We start from the raw sequence: 13,216 nt of genomic DNA, 5'->3' as shown, positions 1-13,216 counted from the left end.
GCTGGATTAAGAGGTGTGAGAATGAGAAAGCTCAGGATGTACTGACCGAACCTCTGGGACGGGAAGTGGGGCAGAGGGCAGACTTCTGAGTTGATGGTGGTGCTATTAACCAGAAATGAAATAGGGAGGTGGTGTGGGTTTTGACACAATGTGTGGTTTTGGACATACCGTTATGTGAGGGGCCTTTGAGAACAAAAGGAAAATGTACAATTGGATACACAAATCTGGGGCTGAAACTTGGCTGGACTCAAGAAGCAGGGTGAGAATGAGAAGGGAACATAGGCTACACTGGCATTCCAGGGCAGCTGGAAGAGAAGGAGCCAGAGAAAATAGAGTATGGGGCCCTGCAAGAAATCAAAGGAGTAAAAAAGTTTCACATCAATTGGGATGTTTTTGACCGAAAATAACAAAAAACTTGACTCAAACTGGTTTAAATTGTCAAGATTTATTGGCCCATGTAACTGAAAACACCAGCTTCTGGAAGATCGCCCCTAGGCTGGGGGTGAGAAATGCAGCTTACCATCAACATTTAGCAGATATACTGGGTGCCAGACAATTTCCTAGTCAATGAACAAAGCAGCAAAAAGTCCCTCCTCTGGGGACTGTACATACAAGTGATTCTTGGTATCTTTTCTTCTCCTGCATTAAAATGCAAATGTGATGCCCCAAACTGGGGAAACTATCTAAGTGGAAGGAGATGAAGAGAGAAAGCTTTAGAATTTCATGAAAAGTCCAAAACATTTGCTGGGAATTTAACACCTTTTTGTTGGACTGTCAGGAACTTCTGTACTAAGTGATAACAGAGGGATAAAACAGGAGAGCAGTACTAGTTCTGTATGGATACAAAACTCTAAAATCCAAAATACCACCAATGATACATTTGAAAGTCCAGTTGTGGATTTAATCAGTTTTTCACTTATCTAAGTTCACTCAGATACACGTAAGAATAATTACATCTTTCAAATATCTCCAGTAGGGCTTTGTATCCAACTTAATCATGTGGCAACATGTTTTACATGTAGGTCAGGCCCCAATCTGCAAGAGTCCATTCATATTTTAATTTAAAGTTTGCAATAAAGAAAACCTCACTCTCAGTCATTATATCCAACTGAGTACTAGCAGTTAGTTTCTCACATCCCTGTCTCTTCCCAATGCCTTGGTTCATTCAGATACGTGTCACTCTAGTGGACTACTGCAGTGGGTTTTTGACTTGACTTGTACCCTATGTATCTATTCTCTCCATGACTAGCAATGTGATTTTGCTAAAATGAAGATGGGTCCTTTGTTCCTAACACAATGCTGTGCACCAAAAGGTCCTCCGTAAATCTGGCATGGAACAGAATGCAGATTCTAGCCTGAGCTCCGAAGCTAAGTCACAGTGCATCTGTAGGTATATTGCTTCAGCCGTTGGGCCTATTTTCCATTCTCCAATATGGAAATGATAAGACCTACCTCGTTAGGTTTTTGAAAAATAAAATACTATTCTATGACTGAACTCTGTGAACTCAAAAGCACTACACAGGATTAAGAATTAGGATGAGAAAGTTGCAAGTTTGCAAATAAGTCCAGATACTAGTATTTTAATGGCTAACAAACAGTGTCAATTTCTCAGTAGTGTTCTACTTCCAATCAGAATGTTTTCCATAAACCTCTATAAAGCTATTTACTTTTTGAATTTTAAAACATGGTCCACAAATGCTTACAGTTCTTTTCTTAAATTTTACCCTTATACAAAAGGATGCATGATGTGACTTAACTTCCTTATCCTCAAGAGGAGGAAACAATCGTAAATATCAAATGATTTGATTATCTACAAAGGAAGCAATTTGGACAGAGGATTTTCCTTATCTATATGGATTTTTATAAAATTCTTCACTGGGTTTTCACTAGCTGAACCAAACAGCTCTTTACGTCAGTACCCACACGAACACTTAAACACGTTCCCAAGACATCTCTGAGGGGAAAAGAATCCTTTTTAATGTCATGATCGATGTAGACAGTGACGTGCAAGTTCACTTTCCAACCAAGGATATTTCTGTGGCAAGTGAAGCAATCCTCACGCAAATTCATTTCCCTTTCCATTATGCGGCCTTATTTTGAAAAGAAATCCGAGATACAAATGGCGGAGTGAGACTGCTCCAAAATATTTAGCCACCTTCTTTAAACGCTCTCTTCCCCCTCAAAAAACTAGCCTGACCTGCACTAGCATAGGTGCACATCCTTGGCAACTGCATAATACTCTCACACGTATAGCTGGTACCTGTCCTGACCAAAATGTCAAAAAATACGAGTCCACTCCCTCCAAAAAAAAAAGAAAACCGTATTTGTTTGCCCTCCATTCTTCTGCTACCTTATAGAAAGGAGGCTCAATGCACCACTGGGGACTTAAATTAGTGAGCTTTTGATCATTCTTAAACTAATTGGTATAAGCTGGGAACTGAACCAATGGATGGTAAAAAAAAAAGATTTTCAGACAGTGGCTTGCCGGGCATGTGTGTGTGTGTTTATGGTTTGCTTTCATGCTAATTTCTTAATCTTTTTAATAGTTCAGTAACTTCTGAAGTATCTGCTACAACAATATATCCATCCAGACTATAGATTTCTCAATTTAAAGACTTCAACCTTAAAAAAAAGTTTCTTGCTTTATCAATTACTTCAATTTGGGGGATACACACAATAGTAAACCTGGAAGATAAGCAGCTATAGGATTTTCAGTGTTTGAGATGTACTGGAAACCATCATACTGTTATGTTCCTTAGTCCACAAAACACCATGCCTAGCACATTTTTAATGACTTTTTACAAATTTTAATCTACTTGATCATGTCCCCAACTAAACAGATTTTACAGTTTTTCAATGTTGGCTTCCAGCACGAGGGGAAACAATTGGACTGGGGATTTTTTTAAACTCAAAAGACTAATGTCTTTTTCTTATACACTAAATGTAGTGTCCTATAATTAAATCTCATCTCTTAAAGGCATAAGAATCATGCAAAGACTGATGCACTATATAATTTCTTCTTTTTCTTGTTCAAAATGTTACAAATAATGAATTTTGGACTATAGAAATCAAATCAAAGATTACCTTCCTGACTACAATCTTGTTGATTTTTCTTATTATACGCAAAGGAGCTGGGTAGAGAAAACATACAGAAGTAGTGTTGTCAGATAAAATACAAGATGCTCAGTTAAATTTGAATTTCAGATAAATAAATTTTTAATATAAGTACATCCTAAATATTACATATACTAAAACATTATTTGTTATCTGAAATTCAAACTTAACTGTGTGTCCTGTATTTTCATTTGTGACATCAGGCAAACTTCTATTTAACAGGGAAATTAATGAGTTTTCATAATCTAAGACATACATGGTAAGTGCAGTAATACAAATAGTCAGGTGACGAGAGGGTCTCCACTACCACAGAAGAGTACCTGGGAAGGATGCCGATTGTAGTTCCTAAATTTTGATTGGCAGATAGATGGTTTAGTGTGATGATTTTAGAGTTCAAACATCATGAGCTAAATCCCAGATTCACTGCTCACTAACTATGTAACCTTAGATAAATTAATATCTTTATTATAAAATGAGGCTACTAATACCTACTTTACTAGGCTTTCTGAGGATCAGAGATCATGTACGCACAAAGCACCTGGAAAACAGGAGGCACACCCTAAATGGCAATACCTACTATTAAAACATCACATGGCAAAGAGGGTATTTGTCACAGACAAATATTCAAACGTTATTGTTATGCACTAGCAGTAATGTTGAGTATGTAATTTTATTTCCATGATCTATTTACACTGTACAAACACTGTTGAAAAGCACCCTACAAGTTCACAAGACGTTACCATACATAAAAATATATTCCTTTATAAAAAGTTCATAGAACATTGGCATGTCTACATGTGGCAAAATGCATGCCACCAATTCTGTGATAGCAAGAATGCTTCCAAGTGTTGTCAATTTCACTATCACAAGTCACCATTTGAGTTTTAAATACATACAAGTTTTAAATAAAAAGTGAGTCCTACAGTGGAAAGTTCTTGCAGCAATACTTATTGGTTAATTAACATGTACTTTCATGGAGATGCTGTTTCATAATAATTTACAATATCAATTTATCTGCCAAAAAAACCATTTCAGTAAGTTTTGCAGTCCAAAAATTCTTGTTATTTGTTGTTTTCTACTTTTTCTTCTTTATTGGTTCTCCTGGTTCTACTTTGCGCTTTTTAGAAGTATGCTCATCTTTTTCATCATCTTTAAACAGGAAAGGAAGAGTTTCAATCAGTAATTTAAAAAAAACATTAAGCATTAAATTTCATTGACTTTACACCAATATCATCAGCCTCAACTAATGTTTCAAAGTTTCCCAATAAAAACCAAGTTAACTTTTAGAACCCTGATTTTAAAGTACAAGTAAAAATAAGGAATTTTTTTTAATTGTAGTATTACATAAAATCCACAAAGTGACCCTTTAGTGCTATACTGACATAGCTTAAAATGAGAAAATCAGATTTGTTCTGAAAAAGCTATTCCCAAATATGCACACACATTGTGTATATTTAAATATATAACTATCTACACTATGTAAACACATTGTTTGTTTTACAAAAAAATATCTCAACTTAACCATAACATTATTTAAGTAGCTATCAGCTGTTCCTTCCCTTCCAATCTGCTCTCTCTCCTTGGCAAAAACAACTCCCTTCTCTCTTACCCTCCTTATATTTTGCAGTCAAAAAATCACTCACAGGTAGATTTTCAACTGAAACTGTATCTTTAATTTTGTAGTTAGTTCTACTCTCTTAACCCTCTCCCCCATTCCCAGGAGGATGAGAATATTCTAATGGCAACAGAAAGACAGACATCTTCCTTCCTTCACATTATGAAGAATTTTGAAGAGGGAGGAGAGAGAAGAACCTTACATTAAAACCATGTGCTTTATAAGTTTTCCAAAATGTTCTTAGTGTCTGTAACCACATAAAATTTCCAATTAATGAAAATGTCAAACCTGAAAAAGTGAACCTTTTCATTCAATTTAAAGAATCCAACTACATGTTTCAATAAAAAACAAGGTAGCGTATACCGGCTACTAATTTCCTATCACTCTGAACAAATATGTGGCTTTATTTTCAGAACTCCATATAGATGAAATAAATAACACAGAGATGTTATGATTTATAAAATACAAATTTATTTTAAGCACATTACTGAATTCATTGTACCTTTTAACTGTATTTTTCTCTATCAACAGATACTCATAGTTCAACAACTATCACGTGGTAGTCTATAAGCTATTTTGATGTTGAAAGGGTCCTTCATATTAAAAAATTTGGGAAGCCACTGATACAACCATAAACTATAGAGGAAATATATTGAAAACATCAGCCTTCAATTTCCTTCTGCTAGCTGTACCATACTCAGAACATCTTCTTTGTTGATATGGACAATAATTAGTATCAACAGCAGGTGATTCATCTCCGTCTTCAAACACTGCATGGTGATGTTACTCACATATTTCATTAAGCACTGTGAATTTATGTAGACAGTAAGATACAATACATTTCAGATCAACGAATCAGCCCAGGAATTTACAAACCAAAGTTTTAATCAGTAGTTTATCATGTATACACAAAACACTGGCTCTACAAACCAAGTAATATGACATACAAGTCAAAGAAACTAAGATCTTTGTTTTTTAATTGAAGTTTAATTATCATTCTTGACTTGTGAGGTTATTTTTAATACTAATATAAAAACTAAAATTAGTTCCTAACTGTATTAGAAAACTCACTGTTAACATATTAAAAAGATAATCTTAAGACACTTCTGCTTTTAATCTGCCACTTGTTACAAGTAAATTTGCTGAAATAACAAAACACAAATCACTAAGGTTGGAAAAATAGCAGTGATTTGAACAGAAGAGCTAATGCCATCTAGTGATATAACAAGGTATTGCCTTAAAAACCAGAGCAGAAACAAAAACAAAACCCCAAAAAACAATACCCCAAACCCTGAAATATTCATTCATCAACTTTACTGAGTTTCTATTCTGTGCCATATACTAAAAATGCACTAATAAGAAAACAAATTTATTATGGAATTCACGTCACCTGAGATAAATTAAGTCTAAATTATTAATACAAACTAACTTTTTAAATTAAAAAAAGTATTATCTACTTTAGTTAAGCTTTCATGATTAATTACACATAAATAAAGCTACAATTACTGTGTTTCCCAGAAAATAAGACCTAGCCTGACAATCAGCTCTACTGCATCTTTTGGAGCAAAAATTGATATATATATATATATATAAGACCGGTCTTGTATTATAGTAAAATAAGACCGGGTCTTATATTAATTTTTGCTCCAAAAGACTCTTTACAGCTGACTGTGTGGCTAGGTCTTATTTTCGGGGAAACACGCTAATGTCTAAGCCTTACTGATCTACATATCACAACCATGAAACAAGAGGTGCTGATAAGTAGCAAGACTCGATGAGTTTTGAATCTTTCCCAGCAACTCTCTTAAAATATCTGGAAGAAGTTAACTGGCAAAAAAGGCACAAGGGCAGAACATGGGAAGGAAAAGTAAAAACAAAGTAATTAGATAATCTAAAAATTTAGCTAATTTAAGAGTGTGGAGTTTCTAATACAAGATATTTTATGAATTAAAAAATAAAGGTAAAAAATGTCGTGGAAATTGATTTTACAGTGACTCTGTGAACTTAGTATGGGGGAGTCTGAAATGGCAAAAATCACTTCAAAAGGGAAGGTATTTATGGTTATTTACTCAGTAACCAACAGTAAAGTCAAAATGGAAGATTTCAGGATTATCTTTTAATCTTATGATTCAACTTTAAACTGGCTGAGTGTTGTTGGGTTCTTTTGTTTTTCAATATTGCCAACATTCACTTCCTGATGCAGGACCATCTTATGATCAAAAGATCAGAAATTATTTATGACAATGGCAGTATTATTTGTCTCGTATTTGGAATTCATTCTATCTGAACTCAACAGGCAAGTTGGAAAAAAAGATAGTCCTTTCCACTTGTTTGTCCTGGATATATAATCCTAGACTTTTCCATAGAGGAACAAAGGAGAGCACCAACCTAGGGCACCCTCGTTAGAATATCCACTCTAGTGGCCTTAGTGCCATTCTTCCTACAGCATATTTCTCAAGCACTCTAGCTTGAAAGACAATGAGACTAAATCCCAGTTGAATAAGGCATCATTTCCATTTAACGACTGGAATTTGTGAAGGTACCTACCTATTTTAGAGCTAGCCATTTTCTACTTTTGTGAGCTTGGACAACTGACACTAGCTCTCATTTACACATTTCCCTATCTGCTTTCACGAGGTATTATAAGGATCAAAGAGTATTTATGCCAAAGTGTTTTTATTAATTATATAAAATACTATACAATATGAAGTATTTTAAATGCCCCCTTCATTTAGCCTCTCCAAAAAGATGCCATTTACTGAGGGTGTGCCTTCATTAGTGACTTCTACTCTACATTAGGAAATCAGTGAAAGAATGGAAAAACCAAGTAGAATCAAAACTGGAGTAAGAACTACTAGTTACCCTTTTTCTTAAAACAAACAAAGCTCTCTGCATGGAGCTAAGTAGGTAGCCCTTGTATTATGGGAAGATCAGAAATCTGTTTAACAAAATCTGTTTCATTAAAATGACAGCCCAAAATATTTAGTGCAATTTCATTAATGGTCCACTGAATATTCTCAATGTATATTACAAATAGTTATACAAACATAAATAAGACCTGGACCCTGCTGTTTAAGGAGCTCATTTTCAAAAAGGAGAGGACAGACTTACAAACAACTGATCACATAAAAAATGGTTAAGTACAATTAACATGAGAATACACAAGGTACAGAGGAGTGAATAATTAATTACGGGGAGGTGATAGCTGAGATTTTTTTTCTTTTTCTTTGAGTTGGATTTTGAAGGATGAATGAGTTTCCCAGCCAAAGGGGGAGGGAAGAACCTTTTAGACTAAGATGAAACATATTTTGAAAGGCACGGAACTATAAAATAGTATGTTCTATTAATTTTTGAATTTTAAGATCATGGGAAGGGAGCCATATGAAATGACGGTGGAGGGAAAGTCAGGGTCTATCACAGAAGGCTTTCTGACCTTATGCTGTTTGTGAAGGGTGTTACAGTCAGGTGTGGCTTTTAGAAAGTGTACATTAGCTGCAGTGTGAAGGATGGAATTGGGCAACATGTGGAAGTAGAGATTACTGTGATTATAGTCCAAGTAAGAAATGAAATCATGCTATGAACGAAGGCAAAACAACTAAGTCATTATCTTCCTATTACTATTTTTAATCACTATGTAGTAATACTCAGTTAAATTCATTGTTACACTAATTTTGGCTCTAAAGCACAACTGCTTTAATATAAAACAAAGCCTTTAGCATTATACAGCTGCAGTCACAAGAAAGACTCCATGAACTCACTTGTACTGTTCTAACCAAGGCACCATAAATCACACACACTTCTGGTTGATCTATCAGAGTTCACTGTAAGGCCTGAATAATTTATGATCTCTCTCTAAAACACAGCAAATACTACTGGTGGAGATATCAGAGCTTCAAAGCTGAGTGTCTTTCGCAAAAACGCAGCAAAATGTATTCAAAGATCATCATCATCGGTTTGCTAACCCGCTAGGTTTAAACTTCATTCACGGTCTCCATCTTTTTAAACTCATCACGGGGACCAGGAGGTCTCGCCGCCAGAGACTGCCTGTCCTTACCTGACTCCACCGTCTCCTCCCCGTCCGGTAGAAGCCTAGCTTTCTTAACGTTCTGTGGGGCATCGTCACCATTGTCCTCGTATATGTTAGACCATTTGATTGCCATGTCCAGCTCAGGGGGGGGAGGTTTCTTCTCCGCAGTGTAGGTTTCCGGAGCTGGGCCATAGCTGGACTTCCACATCTTGAATTCCTTTGGAGGCTGTGAAGCAAACACAGCGAGAAGCACTGTGACGAACCGAGGTTCCGACCACCGGTACGGGCACATGCACCTCCCTGCCGTTCGCTTTATTGGTTCACAGGCTGACTTTTTTTTTTTTTTTTTTTTTTTTAAGGTTTACAGACACATTTTTTTTTTTCCATCAAAAATCACAATACCGTTAAAGTGAAAAAGCCAAAGGGTTCCCTATACGAATAAAGCTAATAACTTTTTAGTTACCAAAGAAGAATCCAGTCTCAGAGATACTACGCCAAGGCCGACCCCTTCAGGAGGCTGCAGCAGACACTGTCTTGGAGGCAGCACCGCAGGCACTTCGGCGTCAAAGGGGAGGGGTCTCGGGGAGAAGCTGCAGCGGGGGGCGGGGGAGTCACCACCGTTAGTCCTCGCCGCGCCAGGCCGGGGCACCGAGCGCGGAGATTTGGGTCTCCTCACGAGCGGGCGGGGGCTGCGGGTCCGGGCTGACACCCACCGGGCTGGGGGAGGGGGCCCGCGCTCCCGGGGCTGGAGGGGGCCGGGGTGGCACGGCATCCCGCAGGGGGTGACTGCGTGTGGGGGACGGACAGCCGGTCCCCGGGAGGCGGCGGCGGAGGAAGGGGGCGCAGGCCGGGACCAACATCCGCGAACGGGGGCGGGGACCTCACCTCCTCAGGCGCCTTGACAACGTGCCTCTCCCAGTCTATCTGTTTGTTGAGCGGATTGTACAGAAAGGCCGGGCGAGTCACGCTCCGAAACAGCTCGTCGGGTCCCGGCAGCCGCTTCTCCGTCTTGTTCCCGCAGCAGCTCCCCGACTTCGCAGGATCCAGAGCCCTGCGACTCATGTCCTCCGGCTCGCTGTTCTCCTCCTCTTCCGAGGAGCCTGAGCTGCTGCTCCCGTAAGCCGCGAAATAGCTCAGGGGGTCCTTCTCCTCGGCTGCCATGACGGTTACGCGCGACGGTCGAGGGCTCCACCGGAAGCCGGAAGTTGCTCCAGGTCCCGCCCCGCGGTTGGCCCCGCCCCAAGCCTCGCAGATAATCTCCGGGCCTGCGCCCCCTGGGGGCTGCGTGCCGTTACTGCTCCCTTGCTGAAGGGCTAAGGCTGTGTAGGTCAGACAGCGCACTTTCCCCAGCAGGAGCTTCTTTTGCTCATTTCTGAAATGCCCTGAAAAGAGACAGGTCCTGAGTCAGTGGTCCCAAACAAACTTTCAGCGTTCAGTAAGAATTTATTGAAGGCACAGAACAGCTAAGAAATTTCCCTTTTCACTGCCACCTCACTTTAGCTCTTGCCCAGAGAGACCAGGACTTCGTTCTCATCCTGCCGCATCTCCTCTTAAAAAAAAAAAAAATAATAATGTGTTTCCCTCAGTAGTCATGGAAGACCTCTATGGGTGGTGAACTCATCAAGTCACAAACTGAATGCTCTCCTGGTTGACCTCATTCCATCACACTCAGAACAACCTCTCTCATGAAACTCCTGGATTGCATCCCATCACTCCCGGTCCTCCAAACTCGCTGGGTTCTTATTGTCAGCCTCCTTCCATGCCTGCTTTGCTCTGTATGGCCCTTAAACATTGGGGTTTCCCAACATATAATACTGTTTTTCAGCAATACTAACATTTTGTAGAGAGTTTTACAAAGTTGAAAATCAGCCCATCCCTTTTTAAGGCAATTAACTACATTTTCTTGTGACTCCCAAATCTGGGCCTCCAACCTCAATCTTTTGCCTCCAAGCTCTGGACAGAACTTCTGTCTGGTTCAACCTCTACCTGGCTCTTAAACTTTCCATATGGACATCCTTCCGTCTCAAACACCCCCTTCCTTATAGGACAAGTAACTTGTCTTTCCATATAACTTGCTTTTGCATTTGTGTTCCCTCTTACTAAATAACCATGTACTTAGTTACCAGGGAAACTAAAAATCCTTCACTCCTCTCCGTGAACTAGGAGGGAATGATACCTAAATGAAAATGATAAAAGTTGGTGTCAGTGAAAACATTCACAGACCCCGCTTAAGGAGTCTTTCTCATTTACACAATACACTCATCTCCAGGGAGCAGGAAATGTGTCTATCTTATTCACTCCTCTTTCCTAGTCCTATATAGCACATTGCCTGTGAGCTCCTTGAGGGGAGGAGTTGGATTGTGCTTTGTTCATTTTTATATTCCTAGAACCCAGCTCAGTGCCTGTTACAGAGTAGATGATCAATAAATATTATAATTTATGAGGCTGTGGTATAGATAAGTGTTTCTCAAATTTTTCCATCCAATTACCTACTTAATGGTCCCAAAGTGCAATGTTTGGGAGTCCATCCTCACTTCTCTCACCAATTGCAAGTTTGTGGCTCCCCCAAACCAACACCAGGTTTGCTAATTTGGTAGGACTCACAAAACTCACTGAAAGCTGTTTTCATCATGTCTATAGTCTATTATAGCAAAAGGATACAGATTAAAATCAATAAAGGGAAGAGGTGCGTGGGGCAGAGTCCCAGAGACTTCCACATGCAGAGCTTCCTGTGGGCTTGTCCCAGTGGAATTGCAGACAACACTAACTTCTTGCAGCAAAGATATGTGACAATATACGAGGTGTGACAATTAAGTTCGCAAACTTGTCGCAACCCTGTTGCTAACCTTTTTTGATCTCAGAGGGATTATTCATTATGAATTTGTACCAACTGGATAAACAGTTAACCAAGTTTACTAACTGGAAGTGCTAAAAAGGCTTCATGAAAAAGTTAGATGTCCTGAACTTTTCACCAATTCATGGCTCTCGCATCACAACAATGCACTGTGAACACGGCATCACACGGCACTGTCTATGAAGGAGTTTTTAGCCAGTAAACAACTGTATTGGAACACCCTCCCTACTCACCGATCTGGCCCCCAACAACTTCTTTCATTACCCGACGATAAAGGAAATATTGAAAGGAGGACATTTTTGATGACATTCAGGACATCAAGGCTAATACGACAACTCTGAATGATGGCCATTCCAGAAAAAGAGTTCCAAAATTGCTTTGAAGAGTGGACTAGGTGCTGGCATTGGTGTATAGCTTCCCAAGGGGAGTACTTACTTCAAAGGTGACCATAGTGATATTCAGCAATGAGGTATGCAGCACTTTTTCTAGGATGAGTTCACTAGCTTAATTGCCAGGTCTTATACATGGGAGTATTGCCAACCAGGGAGGCTCACCTGAGCCTTGGTGTCCAGAGTTTTCATTGGGCCTTGATCATGTACACATAGTTGATTCCCATGTGGCTGACCTCAGTCTCCAGCCCTTCCAGAGGTCAAGCTGATACAGTGTGGCCCAAAGCGCCACGAGCATAACATTTTTGGGGAAGATAGTATATCTTGGAAATGTATGTAAACATTATCTAATATAGCTTTTATTGTAATATACAAAATATTTTAAATGACTTACATTGAGTAAAACTGACACTCTAAGAAGATAACCACATTTATTCCATGGCTTTTAAAACTGGCCCACTGCTGAGTGCTTCTGGGGTGTGGTGCTCAATTTGAGTAACATGAGTCCCTGTTATCAAAGTAATGAACAGCCTCCATTTAACCACCTCTAAGGGCCACTTCTTACTTGACCTTTTAACAAGATAGTCCTCCTTGAATCGCTGCTTTCCCCTTGCCTTTCGCTAGATCATATGCTTTAGTTTTCTTCCTATTTCACAGAGCCCTTTCAATTTCCTCTGCTGCCTTCTTCTCTCTTACCTTTAGATGTGAGAGCACCTCAGGCTCAGCCCTGGGCCTTCCTCTCTTTTCTATCAACGGTCATTTCAAGGTGATTTTATGAGGTCCCATGGTCTTCAATACAATTTTTTTGCTAATAACTCCCACATTTATATACCCAGTCCAGAAGTCTTCCCTGACCACCAAACTCCTGTATCCAATTTCCAACTTCAGTGTCTAACAAGTCCCTCAAACTTAACATTTGTGGTAAATTATCTACCAAGATTATCTACCCTGTGCATGTAGACCACTCTTTCTATCAAGAGGTGGAGAACATTTCCTCTTTGAATCTGGGCTGGCCTTGTGACTTGCTTTGATGAACAGAATGCTTCCACTTTGTTTCCTTGGGAGCCCTGAGCCACCATGTAAAGAGGTCCAGCTGCCCTGCTGGAGATACCACGAAGAGATAAAGAACCTTGGCCAGTTCCCAGCTAGTGCATTCACGCCAGGGAGGGCACCAGACATGTGAATGAAGTCATCTGGAATCATCCAGCCCCAGTTGA

General features: G+C 39.4%; 1 protein-coding gene across 2 annotated transcripts in view; it reads right to left on the bottom strand.

Moving 5' to 3' along the window:
- Window positions 1-425: 425 nt before the first annotated feature.
- The window catches only part of LOC308501115 (UPF0690 protein C1orf52), a 16,640-nt gene continuing 3,849 nt past the window's right edge, over window positions 426-13,216 (bottom strand). Inside the window, exons 1-3 of one of the 2 annotated variants that reach the window (XM_081056850.1) lie at window positions 9,642-9,944; window positions 8,784-8,982; window positions 426-4,263 (exon numbers count right to left, since the gene is read on the bottom strand). In XM_081056850.1, coding sequence (XP_080912976.1) covers window positions 4,190-4,263; window positions 8,784-8,982; window positions 9,642-9,917 — 549 coding nt within the window. In that variant the 5' untranslated portion in view covers window positions 9,918-9,944 and the 3' untranslated portion in view covers window positions 426-4,189. Of the gene's footprint in view, window positions 4,264-7,397; window positions 8,983-9,641; window positions 10,139-13,216 lie in introns of those variants that run through there. The other variant, XM_081056849.1, reaches the window with a different exon arrangement.

This window comes from Rhinolophus hipposideros, assembly GCF_964194185.1.
Source record: "Rhinolophus hipposideros genome assembly, chromosome: 8".
Lineage (NCBI taxonomy): Eukaryota > Metazoa > Chordata > Mammalia > Chiroptera > Rhinolophidae > Rhinolophus > Rhinolophus hipposideros.
Note: the sequence above shows the minus strand (reverse complement) of the source record. Positions and strands in the feature narration are given on the sequence as shown.